The 20,439-nt window shown below is 41.4% G+C and overlaps 2 protein-coding genes across 2 annotated transcripts in view; both read right to left on the bottom strand.

The window, feature by feature from the left end:
- Positions 1-6,974, bottom strand: part of obscnb (obscurin, cytoskeletal calmodulin and titin-interacting RhoGEF b) — a 54,964-nt gene extending 47,990 nt beyond the window's left edge. Inside the window, exons 1-3 of the mRNA XM_076098604.1 lie at positions 6,573-6,974; positions 6,226-6,448; positions 1,583-2,678 (exon numbers count right to left, since the gene is read on the bottom strand). Of these exons, the coding sequence (XP_075954719.1) occupies positions 1,583-2,669 (1,087 nt within the window). The 5' untranslated portion in view covers positions 2,670-2,678; positions 6,226-6,448; positions 6,573-6,974. The remainder of the gene's footprint in view (positions 1-1,582; positions 2,679-6,225; positions 6,449-6,572) is intronic.
- A 1,213-nt stretch (positions 6,975-8,187) lies between these two features.
- atg9b (autophagy related 9B) lies at positions 8,188-20,273 on the bottom strand. The gene is made up of 13 exons (XM_076098603.1): positions 19,572-20,273; positions 19,418-19,461; positions 19,019-19,083; positions 17,871-18,041; positions 15,301-15,442; positions 14,393-15,141; positions 14,010-14,163; positions 13,587-13,766; positions 13,226-13,471; positions 12,790-13,028; positions 12,567-12,660; positions 12,237-12,321; positions 8,188-11,438 (listed from the first exon to the last, which is right to left on the bottom strand). Exons 1-13 carry the CDS (start codon positions 19,678-19,680, stop codon positions 11,287-11,289), a joined length of 2,430 nt encoding a protein of 809 aa, XP_075954718.1. The 5' UTR covers positions 19,681-20,273; the 3' UTR covers positions 8,188-11,286.
- Between the last annotated feature and the right edge of the window lie 166 nt (positions 20,274-20,439).

The raw sequence follows: 20,439 nt of genomic DNA, 5'->3' as shown, positions 1-20,439 counted from the left end.
AATCTACTTCACACCCACTATTTCAATGGAGGTTTACAGAGTACACCTTGTACATTTCCCCTTTTTCTCAGTGCTCTGCACCACAAATGAGGGTTACAGTTCCAAGCTGTATCCATATCCATACGTTTGGATCCAAGCCAACAGTTTAGGAATCAAGTGTTGAAACACGTGGCACTCCACTCTGAGTTACGGGTGAAGTCCACTGGGTTCAGTAAATCAATTAAAGTACCTACGTAAAATAAATGCAATATTTACATTAAACTATATCCTGCAATCTTCATTCCAAAGGGCAAGGGAGCTGTTTTTAGCCTGGCAGTTGAATATTTTTACTTTGAGAATATCAGGTTGCAAAAAAACACTGGTCATACACTAGGGAGAATAAAAGTTGATGAGGTACAGTGTGGCTCCTAAAGCACTTTATCTTGTAATTTAGTCACAAGCTTTGAGGATATGCAGTACATGGTAAACTCCTATGTCCATTGTTATTATACTGGTATATCAGAAGTGACAATTCTCTGTAGGCTTATTCGTTGTTTTTCTTTTTTATGTGTTGTAGTTTTCTTACTCCATGCTGTATTTTGTGTATTTATTGGAAAAATGTATAAATGGTCATCCAACCACTAGGAGTTCAAAATATTTGTATTTTCTATTAAATTCTGCAAACTAACAACCTGCAAGGCAAACATCAGAGGTGTCCGGTTTCCTGCACCAGCCATTAACTGCACATCAGTAGCACATTATCGGACATACCGACAGAAATCTACAACCCAACGGTTTCATCCCTTGGGCCAATATCTTTGCAAGGGAAGTGCTCGCTAACAGTGGTGCCAATGTGCCCCAGTGAGTGACCGACCATCTTAGCATCTGTGAACTACTCATCACCAGCAGAAAATAGATGCAACTCAACACCCTACTTCAGAGGTTGAGCCAGAATTCAACCTTGTTGTGAAATGCCACACGCATTTTGGGATGTTTAAATGAGGCTTTGGCATATTGATTTGAACACGTACAGTAGTGCAGTTGTCAAAAATGAGTGTATCCTTCTAACGTAGCTTATTCCTCTGTGCCGTATACCTCCATTGCTATTGCGATGAAACACACAACACATAAATGAGCCACACTGATGCACTGGGTGACACGTTTCTTCACTGTGGCACTGTAGTTTATTTTGAGTAAATCCCACATACACCATCCTGGTATTATAAATACTCAGTAGAGCACCAAATGGGTATTCATTATCAGCTCAACATAGTCCTGTTTGAGTAATGTTTGCTAAAAACTACAGTGCTCAGCCATTTTAGGAAATGACTCAGGGGCTGGGGCCTTGGAAAGACACATTGTTGCTATTTATGGGACTTGTTAATATCAATGAAATCCTGTAATCATGTCAGCCGTATATATATGCTGTAAATGCAGAATATAGTGGTCCAGAGTGATGTTATATGTGCTGACAGATGATGCATATAATTCATGACCATGTATCAAATGATAGCTTACTTATAGAGGATTCTCTTAAATGTGTGTAAAAATGCATCACTGACTGGACTGTATGTAGCATTTTCTTAATACATGACCATCTTACCTTTGACTGTTACCAACACAGCACTGTAGGTCTGGCCAGCCATATTGGTTGCATTGCAGGTGTAGAGACCGTTATCAGTCTGCTTGCAGTACAGGATCTTGAGGATGAAGTTCTCAGCGTGGTCCTCATAAATCACTTGTCTGCGGCCCTCACTGATGTTTGTTCCATCCTTCCTCCAGATGATGTGGGGTTTAGGGTGACCCGTCACAAAGCAGCTGAGTTTGGCATGCTTGCCTTCAGTCACCGTGCAGGTACGGGTGAACACGCCTTTGGGCAGCTTTGCCAGCGCAGATGCCCTCAGCTCATGTTCCAGACTCAGAGACCTCGAACTATCTGTGACGTCGACCTTGGAGGAGGAAGAAACAAAGGATCTGCTGTCTTCGTTGCGATAGATGGTGATGTCCTTCTTCATTTCCTCCTTGCGCTTTTGTAGGTGAGAAAGGAGGGAGGTGTTTTTGTCTGCAGCCAGGTGGCGGGAATCCTGGGCATCTACGGCAAGAGCCGCTGCAGCGTGTGAACGACCAACAGTGTTCTGGGCCCTGCAGGTGTAGGTGCCGCTATCCAGGTTACGCACACTTTGGATCTTTAAGATGCTGCCGTCACTGTCGGAAACAATCTTGATACGGTTAGTCTCCCCCAAGTAGCGCCCATCTTTCTCCCAATCAAAGTTGGCCTCAGGGTAAGCTACGACCCGGCAGTGGAAAACAACATCGTCTCCCAGACCTACACGTGCAGAGGAAGGCTTAACCATGAAAGCAGGGGCTCTCTGAGCCATCTCTGTCGGCAGGGCCACTTTGAGGGTCACAGCGGCATAAGCTTCCCCAACGCTGTTTTTGGCCCGGCACATGAATTGGCCACTGTCCTCCAGTGTTAAGTCATAGATGGTGAGGCGGTACACATCTCCATCGTCCACGGTTTTGAAGCGTCCCCCAGATGTCAGCTTCAGCTTGTCCTTCTCCCAGGTGATCAGTGGGGTCGGGCTGCCCACGATCGTGCAGCTCAGTGTGGCATCCTTGCCTGCACACACTGAGAACGCCTTTGGGCGGGTGAGGAACCTGGGGACTCCTCCGAACAAGTTTTTATCCATCGTTTGTTCCTGTAATCAAATAAAAAGATGAATGTTACAATACAGTACCGTGCCAGGGTATACAAGAAAAACATGCAACATTGAACGGGACGTGTCACATTCATTTAAGTCATTCTAATGATTTCCAGAGCTTGCAAAACAACAGGTAGTAGTTTGATATAGTTTGCTATTAGCTACCAAACACCATTTTTCAGTGACTAATTTGGGTTAAATTATGAACAATTGATAAATGGCAGTTTTACAATTGAATTTGATAAAGGTTTAGACATTTTTTATTTATGCTGAACTGTAACAAAAAAAATGGGCAACACATTTTGAATGATAAAAAAGGTTGCCAGTTATCTTCTACTACTTTCCGCACCACACATTCAATTACAAGGAAACACTGTCAAATGAACCCAAACCATTGGGAGATGTGACAGTCTGTTAAGTGCACTCTATAAATATGTTATGCTATGAAAATAGACATAAATCCACAGTCCACATAGGCATATTTATGGCAGGCAGTTACAGTAGCTGTCAGTCAACATACCCTGTGCTGGCCCTGCAGACATTCGTCAATACAACGACTTAACTTCGTGCCATGCAGCCTTATTCAATAGAAAAGTAGTTTAACAACACAACAACAAACGAATTCCCTTTGTAACAAGGTCAAATGGAGCCGATATGTTCCTCTCAAAGAGTGACATTTGCCAGCTTTGTCACCTCTGCCGCTTGAACTGCCTGTCCCAAAAATAACCTCAGCTGTCAGACCCCGTCTCTGTCCATTGCCATTTGTAGAAGCGAAAGGGATATCAGCTGTTTGATAAAGCTTCCACTTCAGAAACATACTTCGTTTCTCTGTGACTATAACGTTACCCTAACTAAAAACGACTTCCACAATGTATGTTGTAATTCAATTAGTATCATTTGCGGTGCGTAAAACTGCAAAAACAAAAATGGAGCACATACGCTTAATAACAGTTTTAATATCAAAGCTATTAACTCAAAGCAGTAACGTCGTTGGAACCGTTACAGGTGTGAAAGTATATCACTTAGATACTCGTACGCATTTAAGTTGAAATAAATGGAAAAAATAAATGCTACAACGGTCAAGTTCTGACTATAATTCTTAATGTAACGTAATTTGTTTTAGCCTTAAGTTACTTTGTTCACCTTGAGTCTTCAGCCACTACTCAGGTAAAACGGGCGCTGAATCATGTGCGCTAAAACGTCAGTTGTGCCGTCAAGATTTCCGAACGATAGCTCCAACTCCAAAAATGTCTTCTTTGTGCTCAAATATCCAATGAAGTGGTTGTAAATCCAGGATGGTGGAACATCCCCCCCCACCCCAAAGTCTCCTGCGGTGGGCGGTTGACGAGACTTATCTTTTCTTATTTGTTACCTCATGATGCCAAATAGCTGACGCGCCTACTTTTGCGCAGCCTCCCTTTCCAAAATAGACTCGTCCCACTCGTAGGAGATAGGAGATAGGAGATAGGTTGCCAGTGAGGTCGGGAAGGAGAGCAGACTGGCCTGTCCTCTGCTGGGCTGCACACTGCAGGTCGGACACTTAGGTCATAATAACAACTCAACTGAATAAGAGACGACTTAAGTTACCAAAATGCGTCACACGTGGGGAGTGGATTCCTTCAGCGCTGGTGGAAAGTAACAAGTACATTTACTCATGTACTTAAGTACTTGATTATTATTATTTCCTACTCCACTACATTTATTTGACAGCTTTAGTTACTTGCACTTTGCATATTAATATTATAATTAACATATGAATAATATGTTATTATAGATTAAGCAGCTGTATAAAAATGTTACCATCTGCAACACTAAAGTATATAATATATATAATATGATCCAATTATATAATAAACATTATTCTGAAATGGGCCATTCTGTACAATGAGCACATTGGTACTTTAAGTATATTTTGATGGTAATACCATACCATGTATTTTTACTTAAAAAATAAAGTAAATAATGAATGCATAACTTTTAATTGATTTTCTACATTGTGGTTTTGCTTCAGAGGTTAGGAAGTAAAAGATCTGAGTACTTCTCCCACCACTGCTGTGCTGTAGATCAAACTATCCAACAGTATATAAAGTAGTCAAAATGTGCCTCACCTCTACTTTAAAATGATGCTTACCAATAAAAACAAATACAATAATATTCCATCGATTAGATATGATATATCTTGAATGCAGGACTTGTACTTGAGTATTTTGCAGAGTGGCATTGCTTCTTTAACTAAAAGTACTTGTTCCACCATGGTTTTCAGTAGCAACACATAAATCATATTATTACACACAATTAACCACATTTTCTTCATTCCATTCTGGTCCAAATCTGTCCAAATCCCACCAAAATGTTAACAAGTCTGTAAAATGTTCTATTTGAATTTTCCATATTTCATTTATTTAGTTAACTGTTTTTATGTATATTTCATTATTTTATTTCCTCACACAAAGGTCCAAATCCTGTTTCGTAGACACTCAATAAAACACAGAGGAGATACTGATTCCTCCAGATCCACAGGCAGCCAGAATATTGTCTCATACAGGACTATTGATGACTTCAGACTCAATTATATTACAACTTCACTTGTTAATTTGAGCCTCTCTTCTATATGCAAATGTGTGACCTGCACATCAATCTCTTGCCATGTCTATCAGTACTGAATGATCTTTGGCTCATCTTAGTGTGTAGTGCGAGCTGAGCCAAAGGACGAGCCAATTTAAATCCGAAGTGTCTGAATGTGAAGGTAACAGACTTCTTATTTTGTTTTTGTCATGCTTTTCCCGTTGAGAGGTTTGACTACTTCCCTATTATATTAGTTTTTCAGCTGCACTAACACCTGTTCAGATCTGTGCAGGGAACATAAAACAAATGAACTTCATATCAGTCCTCTAATCAGACTGTGGGTACCTGACAAACAATCATATTTCCATAAATGTCAGTCTTCCTTTAAGTCTTTTTTTTGTTATTTTCTCTTGTTTCACTAGAACCTTACCAGCATACAGTGAGAGTAGACTAACTGACATAATTTATCACAATTTCTAAACAATAACAATGCATAACATTGCATGCAATTACAAGACTATGGTCATAGCCTGCTGACTCGTCTGTATTTCTGATAACTGCCCATTTTCTGAATAACCTTCCCTTTCTTATGGACAGTTTCTTACCACCTACATATATGTATGCAGTGTGTGTTCCGCCTAAACCTCTATTGAATGTACAGTACATGTGGTTGAAGTTGCTTGAGCTTGTGACACACTGTGTTTCACCGCCACCATGTTGGCAGCTGCTTTACCCGGCTGGTCAGGCCCATAATTAAGTTATGACCTCATAGTGTACAAAAGCCTCAAATACAGTAGTGCTTTAAATGCATCTCCCATGACATCTTCACAATGATTCAAACATGTTTAGCATGACATAGCAATCATTAGATAGCAGGGGATTAATTTTTTTCACACCCTACTTTATCACATATTTAGAGACATAATTACATGTATTATATTTAATGTTATTCTCTAAAACAATGGGTAACAAGTCTTACCCCTTTCTTTGGCCTCTATGGTATTTCAGTTTGTTTTAATTGTTCCTTTTTTCGTCAGTATGCTTTCAGGAGCATGGAAACCAAACCAAAGCCAGCAGCCAGTACAGGATGAGCAGAGGCAGGCAGCAACAGTGGATTACTGTCTGCTAGAGTTTCGGGAAGTTTAAATCAGGGTCCAGGCGACCTGCTGCTGTCAGTCATTGGCACTGGGGGAAAGCCCACTCTGGAAGACCAAGAGAACTCTTTTGTCTGTGTCTGTCCCACATTCACCCAAACATGTTATGTAACATAAGGGATGATAATAATAATAAAAGCCTGTTTGGTTTATATAATCAAATTTAACGTACCTTTCAATTGCTTTTTCTCCTCCATCTTTGCACTTTCTGTGGTCTGCCTTTCCTGAAGCCCAATCAGTTAGGAGCATCAAATAACATCACGGATGGTATTTCCACAACCTTTGGTGATTACCCAAAAGTCATTCTTGACCAAACACCTGAGCACAATACAGCAGACCGGCACATAGCACCTGGCTATGCTGTTAAGCAACAAGTAAAAAATGTCTTGGTGATGAGACAATTTTTTTTTTTTTTACAGAACATTTGCAATGTATCCTCTCCAATATCTGACCTACAAGGCCTTCCACCAGACCTCTTAGGCATTTCAGGATTAAGGTCACGGTTGTATCATGTTCACAGCCGAAACACGTGGGTGTTACCTCAAAAGAACATTTACACGGCAGACATGACGACAAGCGAGACAAACGTCAGTAACAGCGAGGACAGATAGCCAAGGATAAACAGCAGATGGCGTCTGCGTCCCTAAAATGTGCTAAGAGGACTTTAACATATAACAATCACTTGATTATGAGTAAAAAAACACAGATGAGACTAAATAGTGTGTCTCAAAATAGAGGCATGTGGTGTTTATTTACAATGTGGATAGCATTTACAGTATTGACAGAGTATAAGGAGGGCAACAGGGGTACACAGGGCAATGAGATAACGCAGGAGACCATGAAACAAAAGTCAGCTTCACTATTCTGACCCACGAAGAGAAATCAAACAAAGACGTAACGAATGTGGAAAGAAATACTTTTATTAAAATAGGGGGGAACCCACCATTCAACCGAGGATTAGACTGCAGGAATTCAGTTGAGCCAAAAGGTGTTTGTTCTGCTACTCACAGGCGAGTCGGATGTTAGCAGTGAAAGAACTCAGCTGTATCTGGAAAGAGACCGTGAGCGACAGAGAAGGAGACACACAGCACTGAAAGACAGACGTGGCACATAGTAACATGTGTCCTGAACAGATCAAGTCTGAGGACAGTAAATAAAAACTAAAGAATGAAGTATTCCTTTTTGAAAGATCTGCACCGGTGAGCTCTTATTGCACCTCGAGGAAGGGAAGGTGGAAGAAGAGTTCAAAACCTAAAGACAAAAACGTACTGATTTATCAGATTAAAATCAAACACATTGAAATCACATGCACGTAAAATATATGTATCATTCTTTCACTCTTTTAGATGTTCGTCATTGGGTACATCATTATTTTGATGGTTAATTATTTTCATCGATGGTTGATTGTTTAGTTTGTGTGGTTGTTCATGTCACACCTTGCATTGCGGTCAGCCTCAGTGCCTTCTCTGATACTACCACGAGGAGTCTTTAAAGTCAGATGGTTTTAAATCCCACACAAAGCTTCGAGTATCCTTCGGTGTATTTAGTCACAGTACAGAGGTACAGTGACGATAAGACCTCTCAGGCTTATCAGGCTCTACTTCATCAATGAGCCGTGCTAAATAAACACGATCAGAATCACCAAGTTGTGAATGAAAAGGACTTCCTGCTCAGTTCAGAGGGACGAAAGCAGAAGCACAAATATATCAGTGTCAGATACATACAACTCTTATAAGTGTTTCACATCGTAATCTCAAACCAGCAACGCAAACATAAAACAAATGAAATGAAAATTTAAATATATTTTTATTTCAAACAAACATCACATAATCAACCACACATAAAATGATTAAAAACACTCAAAATAAGATGTACTTGCGTCTCTACTCACTCACAGAAAAACAACACATGAATAGTAAAGCTGTGCTGAAAACAAGTTCTTTTGGCATCTTTCTTTTCTTCAGAACAAAACAAACAGACAAACCTGTGTCACAAAACGACAAACTCAACTTAAAAACGTATTCAACACTTCAGGATGAAAACGTAGCACCTTGTTACCAGTCGCTGTGATTGTTAGACTGGTGTATAGTGGATGAGAAACCACCGTAAGATGAGAGGGTTACAAGGCACACTCCTGCTTCTTTAGGATATTCAGGACAGTGCAAATCGAAACACCACGATAAGAAGAAGTGTGCTGTCGGATGCAACAGACTGAAACAAGATCAGTGAACGACTCATCTTACAAGCCACGTCCGTTACATACGTGATGCTACACACACAATGACCAGCAAAAATAAAATACTGTACATAGTATGTGCTGCTGAATCCGTGAAAGTAAATCCAATGGTTTACATGAAATGGCTTCTATAGAGAGCAATTACTAGTCCTTAAAACTAAAGGCACTGATTCAAACAAAATGACAAACAAGACGGTGAGGTGTAATATGTGGAGACAAAGCTGAGCTCCAGTGTCTCTACGACATAAACTCACTGCACAAGATGGACAGTGAACACAACACTCATGTACGCATATTAAACAGTGTGACAAAGACACACACACACACACAGTCACCTACAGGGCGAACGTCTGCCGACCAGAGGTAAGAACGAGCGTATGCGATTGCCCACAGTATTTCCAGGTGGGTCTGCTGTGGACGACGGCGGAACAACATGTGCCGATGCTTTGCTTATATACAAACAACGAGGAGAGGACATTCCGGATGGAGACTGACTCAAGCGTCCCTTTTGAGACCTGCAGTTCCTAAAATGTAACTGATGCAAGTATTGTAAATATATACACACACACACACACACATTAAAAAGAAAAAAACATGTTTATATTCTGTCAGTGCAAAATTCGGAGTTCATGTCAGCATAATTACGCAGGTGTCCAAAAGCATTCCTTCCACAGACATAGTTTCTAAACATGGAGAGGGCAAAGACACATCTGTATCTTCTGAAGTCTTGCAGTTGTGAAGGATGACACACATATATATGTGTATATATATGTATATATATATATATATTACTGTTCTATGAAGAATGCAATACAAAATAGGTGGAAAGATTTGTTTTTGTGCACCAAATCGACAAGCAGATTTAGTCCCACTTCATTTTAAGTGTGAATCACATTAGAAATCATGCAGCTAGCCATGTTATCTTTGCATTTTTTCAGAATTTCAAAAGCAACATTTTTTTTTTACAATTTTTTGTGGGGGAACTTTTTTTTTTCATTAAAAATAATTTCTGAAAGTAAATCATTTCTCAAAACAATCATTTTTTTCCAAATAAATACAAACATCACTTAAATATCTGGGGGCAACAGGTAATAAATAAAGCTAACAAATGATGCAGACCGTGGAAAGGCTTTTTTTCTCCTCATGCTCTTACTTTGAAAGTATCCAGCCAACGCTGAGAGGAACTGCTGCCCTAAAACTTTCAAATCAGCCCTTATGATAAAGTTCCTTTTTTTTTTAAAATCATGTGAGAGTTTTGGAAAAAAGGATGCAAACAAAAGGCTAAAGCGCACAAAGATTTGCAACAGGTACACGCCCCCTATTTTGTTCTTTAAAAAAAAAAAAAAAAGATTCCTTCCCACCTTTTCTGAGACATCAACGCTCGACTTAAAACATCTGCTGGGCAGGAAATAACAACAGAAAATGGAACAGAGTCCAGTTACACACGCCATTAAAATCAAAATGCAGTTAAAAGATGCATCTGCACATTGCAAAGAACCCCATATTGTATATATATATATTCACACTGCAGAGGTATTGATTGGCGTAATAGTTTTTCTTCACCACCACTGAGGTAATATGGAAGCTAGGATGTTATTAAATGGGTGTTAAGGCATAAAGCTGACTTTGTGTCCAGCTTCAATAGACTTAAAAGACATCTTATATCTGCATTGGGATTTTGACGCCAAGTGTATTTGGGGTCCATGATTTCAGTCCCGTTTATGATGAATCAGCTCCAACAGTAATACTGAGTAAAAACCTGTATTTAGGACCTCTAAACACAGACAGCAGCATCAACGCATGTGTGTGTCTGGATTAAAGACATGTTTTAGCCAGGTACACATGGTGTTTTAGTAGTTCTGCTCCTGTACTCCTGCTCCTCTTTATCAAATTAATACTTGGTATAATTTTCAAGGATAAGCTCTGGTAGTAAAAAATGTGGACTTTTAAAAAGGACAACTAAGATGCAAAAGTGTATTTACAAATCACCAGGGTTCAAACAGCACAACTTGAAATATTGAATAATCTTTTTCACAATTGCTCAGGCAGCTACGACACAGTTTGCACCGATCGTCCCTCTGCGAGTGAACCTTTCTGATGCACAAACACTTGAAGGCTCGGCAGAAGTCGAGATGAGCCTTTTGCACTCCTTTTCACACAGTGATCCCACGAACACACTACAGTGTCCCCTCCGTCACTTTACACTTTAAAGTTTGTCTGTGCACGTTTGTGACAAAGTCGACACGGATCGGACGGAAGACGTATGGTTTCCCTGATGCCATAGTCTGCCTTGATGTGACAGGATGAGGCGTGCAGGTGCAGAGACAGTGGTTACTCCATGAGCCCCTCCGAAAACAAAATGCTGAGCAATGCTTTAAAAAGGTCCATGCTAAATTCTCCATGAAGATCATCTAAGGCCACAATGTTCATAGAAGAAAATAAAATGTAAACACTTATTAAAAAAAAAAAAAAAAGTAAAAGAGAGAGAGGAGAAATGATCATGGCGATGTATCCCTTGCAGGATAAAAAGCCATTGTTTGTTGTTGGGTTCGACCAACACACAGGAAACAGAACCACAAAGCATAGATCGTAGACGTGTGTCATATGACAGAGATTAAAAGAGAGCATATACCTTATGACATAAGGCACTTCAACAACTACTCCCCGCGTTCTGCTTTGGAGTAGATCCATTATTAATCTCCTGATCATCTTCATTCTCCTCTTCCTCCTCTTGCCAGCCACCGAGGTGGACCGGGGTGGGCATGGAAATGCTGGCGCCAAGGCCACTGTTAGCCTGGAAACCTGACAAGAGTGTTGATGCAAGGTCAGAGTCTTTCTTTGGCATAATGGAGATAACACGGAAAATTATAAAAAGGGAAATTATTACAATGATTCAATCTAATCGCATCTGATATTATGATCAGTGTTTCACTGAGATCATGTTAAAACTCACCTGTTAAAAGGTCATACTGCTCCATGCCTGTGTATAAACTCTTCTTATATTATAATATGCATTATTATTATTAAAAATAAATAATACAATATAAGGATTTGGCATGTTTTCGTGCTACAAATCATTGTATATACTTTACTTCTTCTACTGCGTTTTTTGACCTCACAGCCATTAGTCTCCATTCATTAAACTACAGCTGCAATAATCAACTTGAAACTTGTAATAAGTCGCAATCAGCTTTACATTTGCAGTCATGTTGCAGTCATGTTGTCAGTGCGGCTTTGGTTTCTGTACTACATTACCATTTAATATAACTTAAGTTTGACGAACATTAGAGCAGACATATTTACTCCTAACAGCTGTTGTAATTTATTCTAAAGGCCTTTGTGGCTCTGCTCGACTTGCGGCTGTTGTTCTGAACGGAGTGTGTAATTAAGTGCTGCAGACTCGGGTCATGACCGTGATTTCAGCACTACAAGCAATCTTTTTCCCCATTACTCAAGAGTCATTAGATTCAATGTTAATATCAAAAATAATTATGATTGCGGGTCTAAAATCTTACTCAAACTTAACAAACAGAACTGCCATTAACTTTTCAGCTATAGTTCTGTTTTGCAAGGTTATTCAAAAACAGGATTTTCACTTACTAGCATTTGTGTGCAGATCTCTCATTGGCACTGGGTTCTGCCACTGCCCCGAAGTTCTCTGTGGGTGGGAGGTCTGCAGGTGGAGCTGGACAGACAATCGGTTGTCAATGTACAGCAGAACAGTAGACTAGAGGCTCACAAGGGATACTGAAATGTGTTTCTCCTCCCGAAAACTCTCTTTTCTTTCACCATAAAACCTGGTCACCATTGAAAACCTTTGTAACTCTAACTAATTCAAGCCGGCCGCTGATCAACAGTTCAGGCACACGACAGAGAAAAGGAGGATGAATATATTAATGTCAACCACAGGGCCTGGAGGCAGGACATTACCTCATGCATGTAGATGGCGTGGAGACTCATCTCTGCTGAGGCAAACTCTGACTGCAGCGTATTGCTCCGGATGTGAGAGTCACTGTTAGACATACTGAAAGAGAAACATGTTAACCAAAGCTGACGACAAGCATTTGCATTTATGTATTGATCTCACCAAACACTGTTTCTGAGTACGGTGTGTGAATACTGTCGTAGAAAACGTAATGTGTATGTGAGGTACCTGTCGATGACGGTGCGGTCGCTGCAGTACATGGTGCTCTCGGGGTGGACGGATGAGTGCAGGAGGCCGTGGGAGTGGCCGCGGCTGCTGTGCGGGAGCTGAGAGGTGGACAGAGAGGCCAGGACGCTGGCAGCAGCAGAAGCAGCGGTGCTCGGCGGGATGAAGCGATGGTCTCGCCCCTGTAGTCCAGACGCGGTGAGGATGGGGTGAGCCAGGACGCTGGCCAACAGATTATCAGGCTGGAAACAGCAACAAAAGGTCAATACAGAGCCACGAAGTTGTTTATGGATCAATAGTTTATGCCGATAAATCTATTCTGGAGTAATTTTGTTATTCTGTGGCGATGAATATTCATTGTTAACATTTACGCAGTTTGTTTGACATGACATGTTGATGTGGGGTACATGCTCTTTGTGTGATGCTCGAGGGCTCTTACCCCGGTGTGGGGCTCGTTGGACTGCAGTGAGGTGCAGAGCGGCGCCTCGGAGAGCAGCAGCTGGGTGGAGGGCCCGCCCTGTGCATCGTGCTGCACCTTCTCCTTCAGATGGCTGATGAACACCGAGCTCTCCTGAGGCGGCTGCCAGCGCGGGTTCTTAATGGTGAAATGCATAAGTGACAACTCTGTCTTGCCGTTTTCGGCTTGTTGGTATATGGAGGCCTCCGTCTGGCCCTCTGACAACCACTGCAAAAACACGATAGAGATAAATATCAATTCAAACAGCATCACAGCAGCTGTACATTTACAGCTTGAGAAACTCTAATGAACTGACTGGCTTGAATCCTATGGAGGATCTTACTGTTGGGTTTCCGTGCCGTCTAATGTCCATCTGCGCAAAGGAACAGATGTCTCCGACTCCGACCACTTCGACAGTGAAGTTCCTGAAGAAGTCAATGATCTCTAGAGACTTATTCCTCAGGTGGAAGATGAGAATGAAGGGCGTGACAATAGGACTGAGCAACTCCTCCAAAATGAACACCTGATTCAGACGGAGAAAACACGCATCATATATAATCCAATTTGACTATGTGTAGAATATAAATATATTTAAATGCAATAATAAATCCAGTGATTGTACTACGAGACTGAAGCCAGTCTGACATCTCTTCGGTGATCAGGTGCTACATTAAAAACGTCATCAATCACAACAACAACTCCACCATAACTTTAGTTTAGACTGTGACAAAAGTGTTCCTATCCACCGAGTGTCTCCGCCCCTCACCGCTTTGTACTGGAACAGCTGCGCCACCTCGTCACGGGTCTCGCTCTTGTTAGCATTGCCCCTCCAGTGGTCTGGCATGTAGTGAATGTGTGCCAGCATACACTGCAGCAGCTGCTCTGGACACCACACCATATGCTCATCTGGGATGAAGGACCTGGTGTGGGACAGGTACAAAATATCTACATTTCTCAACAGTACAACTATGAACGAGGAAAACGGGATAGTTTTGTACAGTACAGTTTGATTTTTGACTGGAAATCTGTTACTGATTAGGAGGCAAAAGAGCCACTTAAAAAGGTAATTTCCTTTACAATGAACTTCCTTCAACAACTTGAAAAAAAGCTTCTAACAACAATGATGGAAACCTGGCTCTGAACACTCACCTGGCGATAGTGATGACCACTCCCAGCACAGTGATCGCGGTCAGAATGTGCTGCACTGTCAGAACATCCTCGTCATACACCGTCAGTGCAATGAGCACGGCCAGGATTGAGCCCGAGAAGAAGGCAAAGTTCTTAGCCAGCACGGTCAGCACTGGCGACGTAAAGGAGTTCATGTACTTGGACGTGGGTTTGTAGCCCCGGCCTAAACGCCCATGCAGCTCGTGGTCCAGCTCATTGAAGTGCCGCAGGTATAAACGCCCAAACAGGGACCAGCGTCGCGCCCCCAGGCTTCCGGGTTCTCTGCGGATCACTTCGGTGTAGCTGAAGAAAGCGTAGAGCACCTGCCACACCAGGATGAAGGGGCACAGCAGCAAGTTGGCTAAACCCATCAGCAGGATGACTCTACTGAGCTGCTGCGCCAGCTCCAGGCGGTTCCCGTTCCGCTTGTACTTGGGGTGCAGGTTCCACTTGTTCTGAAACAGAGAGCCGGGGCCCCAGAAGAGGATGAGCTCAAAGTTGTACTTGAGGCCCTGGGTGAGGAACACCACGTTGCCCAGCAGGGGGAGCTGCAGCTGCACCGGCAGCAGCGATTTGTTTATCATGGCCACCATGTAGTTCTTGAACCGCAGGATGCGGTGATAGATATCCAGTTCAGTCAGCTCTTTCTTGTGTATGCACATTTGCTGCTCTCGCTGCAGGCTGATGAGCCGGTCCTGGACTTCCTGCCACGTGAAGTTGCATAGTTCATCCTGGGACAAGGCGGCAGGGAGAACAAAGTCAGCCGACGAATACTACAGAGATGATGCACGACAATATTGACATCTTTGTGGTTTTATAATCGTAAGCATAAGACATCTGTCAAAAGAGTGATTACATGTGATGATAAGGTCTCCAGGTGTGGCACTTACCATTCTGATCTTCAGGGCTTTGATGTAGAACTGCCTGATCTCCCAGTAGCTAAGAACATTGCAAAAGACTTTGACAAGTCGATAGAGCCAGAAGATGGCTGCCATGATGAGAAGGAATATGATCCAACTGTTCTCTTGGATCCTGAATAGAAACAAAAGCCCTCTTTCAGATATGGCAGTCTGTATTTATCTCTTTGAGTTATGGATTTTGGACATTCAGACATGAGTGACTAAGTAGATATTCAGACATGGTTTAACGAGGTTAACATGACTTCCAGCCTTGTTAGGACATTTACAGTAAGAGCCTCGATGCTCGTACGATATTTGGAAGGGGATGGAAAGATAGCACGCCAATAAATATCTTGACAAAGTGGTTATTAAGGGGAGGCTAATTTGATACCTGGGATTCAGAATAGCAAGTACAGTGGCACAGTACTCAGAGGCACACATAGTACGCCCCCTCTCCTCTTTGTAAATTGACCCTTTATTCAGTATTTAACTTATTTCATGATAAACAGTTGAGAAAATTTTCTATTTTTGCTCTTAATTCATTCTCTAAAATAAAGGACTCTTTAGAGCAGGGGTCTTCAACGTTTTTCAGGCCAAGGACCCCAAAACTGATAGAGAGATGGAGCAGGGACCCCCGACTATATATATTGTATAAAATTGTGTTTTATATTAAATGGGACTAGTACCGTGTATACCTCTTTATTGTGCATTCAATACTAAGCTATTCAAATAATACACAGGTTCATATATTCATGTTTTATTTTAAACATGTGCAAGGTACAGTGAGCAGGGTGGCCGTGCCACTGCCTTTTATAAACATACCTTGTCAGCTGATAGGCTACCAATGCCAATATCAACATTGTCTGTCAATTGCATGATAATCATGCACACAAGCTATTCAAACTGATGTTTTCATTTTAAACATAAATGTGGAAACAAAAAATTAGTGATGGCCTATTAGTGCCACTGCCATGCATAAAGATACCTGTTATCTTTCATACAATACTGAACTATTAAAATAATGGACGGATTCATGTTTAGAGAAAAAAAAAAAATGTATTACATTTTTTCTCTCTCTAATCAACCAAAAATTTCGCGGACCCCCTGCAGTACCTGCGCGGACCCCCTAGGGGCCACGGACCCCCTGTTGAAGACCTCTGCTTTAGTGTATTACATGTCGCACTGGCTAATATTAAAGCAGTTGTTGATGCACTTTTACATTGTTTGTTTGTCATTTTATATCAGTTAACTTTCAGATATAATAAACAAAATCTGAGAATGTTTTCGGGACAAGCATCTGGCTATAAAATGGAAATTAGAGAAGTTCTGAGGATACGAGGAGGACAGAGAGGTTCCTAACTGTGGAACAAGCTGTTCCCAAATTAGAACTTCAAGCGGTTTTACGTCACCGCCTGCGATATCAATGACTACTGAGCCACAGTCATAATCAAGGAACTAATTAATGAGAGAGGCCTATTGGACAAGCTGTAGATAACAAGCAGAGGCGAGGCTACATTTTGGAGGAGAAAAAAAACATTTGCGCTTGGAGGGGGCCTGTCCCTCTCAGCCAGCGAGGTGTCACGTGGTCGTCAGCTCTCTGGCTCAGCTGAGTCGTCAGTATCTCGGCTGGACAGTTATACCTCACCAAAGCTATCAATTACATTGTCCTGTTCCCTAAAGCCAGTCTTAACACAGTACACAAATACTTTCCTCTAAGTAACCATCAGTTACAGGAATGGGGCAACTCGAAGCCACCGATCTCAGGTTCATAAACAACAAAACTGAGAAAGAAACACACTTCATAGAAAGAGACACATGTCACTTTTACTTCAATCTGGTTAAACATCACGCTTTTTTTGATAGAAGCTTTTTTTTTTTAAACAATTCCAAAATGTAATGCTAGCTTTTAATCTGCTATTACCACCGGCGTTAACACCTTTTCCAAAAAATAATTTGTTTAATTTGGCAGAAGTCTTTAAAAGGATAATATAAATAACATTTGGGTCACATTATCATATTTTTGATGCGTGTAAAAGTTGATTATTTGGGGTTTAAGAATAAAAACAGGAAATTGATACTCTGCAAATAACAGAGAGTAGTGACCAAACCAAAAGACAGTTTCTGCTAAGACCATTTGCTTAGAGTGCCGACAGTTAATAACAGCTTAAAGAGACATTGCCTACCAGTAGATCTACAAACCCACGGGGAACAGCTAAATAGTCCACTGCTCTATAGTCCTTCTATGTGAATGTGACTGTATCTTGCCGCCTGAAGCCACTTCTGACACAATCCAATAAGAAATTAAGTCTGAAAGTCTGATTACAACTGTATTAAGCCGGACAAATGAAAACCTCTCTAAAAAGGACTCTAATAATATCCGAGACCATGTCTGCGTGAGAACAAAGCATCTAATCAAACTGGCTGGAACGAGAGGACGGGCACATCATGTAAAGTTTAGCCTTTTCAATTCACCTTGACGTTTCTACTCATTTTGCCCCCAAAAGGAAAAAAATACACGTTCACACTCTAAAGCTCCCTAGACGTGTCTGAAACAGGGTTACCTCTGAGTGCACTGCTCACTGGGGAGGATGGCATCTGGAAGAGTGACCTTGTTCCTGTCCAAGGGGTTCTGGCCCGGCCCGGTGTGGTTGACCACTCGGTTGGCAAACAGGACATCGTACTCCACACAGTTGACGAGGAACGTTGTGAACGTGACAACAAACAATAACTGACTGTTTGGATGAGATGAGAAAAGAAAAAAAAAGAGAAATGAATGACAGTCAAACAAAACAAAACAAGAATACCCAAAAAACTAACGACGACAAAAAAGAGACTAATATTGGTATACAGTATTAAGATAAGTGACTATATTTCATTCCTAAGCAGTGATAGTGCACTCTGCAATTACTTATGTGACAGATCACCTCCAACTGGGTGCAACTACTGCAGTCTCACAACCTCAGCAACATTCTGGAGCTAGCTACTCAGCAACTCAAGCAGTTGCAATAAGAGTAACGTTAGCTACCGCTAACACTGGCTTACTAGTCTGACAGACTCCGCTTATGTAACCCTACACTACCGTAGGAACATGATAAATACTTGGTAGTAGTTAAGAATTAAGCACACAAATCTTCGGGAGACATGCGGACAGATTTTCTCAGGCTAATAGTTTAAGAGGCTCCAAATGAATAAGGCAACTGTGGTCAGAATCACACGAACACCAGACCAGGACCCAATAACAGAGATAGCTTACTGGTATTAGCAAAAACATATCTCATGTAGCAGGAAGGGAAATTAAACAATATGTAGCACTGACACATTGGCCTGGTGATAACATAATAAGTTACACCAGGAGAAATGCTCCAAAAAGGGTGATAGTAATAATAAATGTACAAACGCTTATAGCAAATAAAGCAATCGTCAAAATGTAAGTGTTTAGTGTGAGGAAGTTATTTCATAAGAGCTTCTACGCCCAGCTGCTTTTGAAATCATCTGCCTGAACCTGTTCCTTGCTGAAGCTTGAGGCACACTTAACGACCATAACAACAACACAGACTGTTACCAGTGACATAATCAAGGCCCAAGTCTTACTCACAAGGGTCCTGTTGGAACTGCAAACCCAACCTAATGCTTTTAATTATAAACACATCACAGTGTCTCATGATGAAGATAACTATAGGCATCTGAGCTCAGTGTTTTTTGTACTTACATAAGTTCGAAGAACTCCGATATCATCATACAAGCGAAGCCATTCTTTTGATGGAAATGATAGATGTGGACAAGCTGGTTAAGGGAAATCTGAAATAAGCTTAAACAAAGCCTTATACTTGGTCAGTCATTGAAAATACCTTGATTAAGCACAAAGAATCTACAGGATAACACATACGATATCACAGACATATCAATCATCAAACTCTTGGAAAATCAAATCCCAAGAAATGACTCACATGGTGGTCACGAAGTAAACAAACCCAACAGATTCTAAATATGACTACTGACCAGTATCTTAATTAGTCAGTGTCAGCATGACATGATGCCAGCATCATACGCAATGGCAGTAAAGGTTGACACATCTGCTACTGAACAATACTATAATTTAAAAGGATATCCTTTTGAAGAAGTTATCCAGGTTCTTGATATGGTGCCATGATTCTGCAAAACAAATGAAAGCATTATCACTTTGACCCTGTTGCATGTTATTGTGTTAACTAACGCACTTATTAAGTACAAACTCCATACTTAGGTGGTAATAACATGTTTACCTTTTAGGCCTTCTGGCACGTGCACCAGTAAATCGTCCTCCCCTGGTGGCGAGTCCTCCTCAAAGTCCTCAATTCTCTGGTACTCCTGGTAAGCTTCAAAGTTGGCCATTGCGCTTCACATTCTTATGGCCACTCCTAAACTGACGAGCAACTTGTAGTAAACACTGTATATGAAACGAATGCAGTCTCGTAGCCCAAGCTACATTCTGTAGCTATTAGCTCCTCCAACAGCTCAAGCAGTTGAAATAAGGATAACGTTAGCTTACAGCTAGCTTGCTAACTTGCTAGTCTAACGGCCACCGCTCGTGTAACACTACACTACCACAGGAACACAAATACTGAGTGGCAGTTAAGAATAAAGTATATGGATCTTCGGCAGACTAACTGTTGGTTAGTTGCCGTATTTAGAGATCACAACCTAACTCCACTGATGGCTGGTTAGCCTGTGAATGATTCAGCCACTCATGGTTTGTTTTGTCCTGGTCCGTCTGTCTGCTGATGTTTGGATCTTCTTTCTTTGAGTCCAACCTTGACCAGAGCTCGTTATTAACGCACGCGGCTATGTTGAAATCCCTAACTGTACGCTGGTCTTCCGTTTGTCGCGAGGTCCGTTAGTTGATTTCCCAAAATACACCATCCAGTGTGAGTGTGTCCACTGTTTTTGTCTTTCGCCAAACAAATGTCAACAAAACGTCTTTGACGTCACTTTCGTTTTAGCTGCCGTCATTTCCGGGTGTGAATTGTAGTTTTCTCACGTTTTCCCCCCAAAAGTCAGTTTTTTGTCGCGTCACTTCATGACAATGTTGCACAAATGGTTTAAAATTCGTCCCGTTATCGTCTGTTGTGAATCAAAGCACCACTCTGTTGT

Source organism: Anarhichas minor, unplaced genomic scaffold, assembly GCF_050575085.1.
Source record: "Anarhichas minor isolate MPS153535 unplaced genomic scaffold, ASM5057508v1 ptg000024l, whole genome shotgun sequence".
In the NCBI taxonomy this organism is placed as follows: domain Eukaryota; kingdom Metazoa; phylum Chordata; class Actinopteri; order Perciformes; family Anarhichadidae; genus Anarhichas; species Anarhichas minor.
Note: the sequence above shows the minus strand (reverse complement) of the source record. Positions and strands in the feature narration are given on the sequence as shown.

Bases quoted from the DNA above. Each gene is read 5' to 3' on its own strand.
- atg9b (XM_076098603.1), bottom strand. From the start codon at position 19,680: ATGGCCAACTTTGAAGCTTACCAGGAGTACCAGAGAATTGAGGACTTT. The intron at 14,164-14,392 runs GTGAGTGTTCAG...GTCCCACACCAG, and splicing joins GTGGTCATCACTATCGCCAG to GTCCTTCATCCCAGATGAGC. The intron at 12,661-12,789 runs GTACCTCACATA...TTTCTCTTTCAG, and splicing joins GACCGCACCGTCATCGACAG to TATGTCTAACAGTGACTCTC.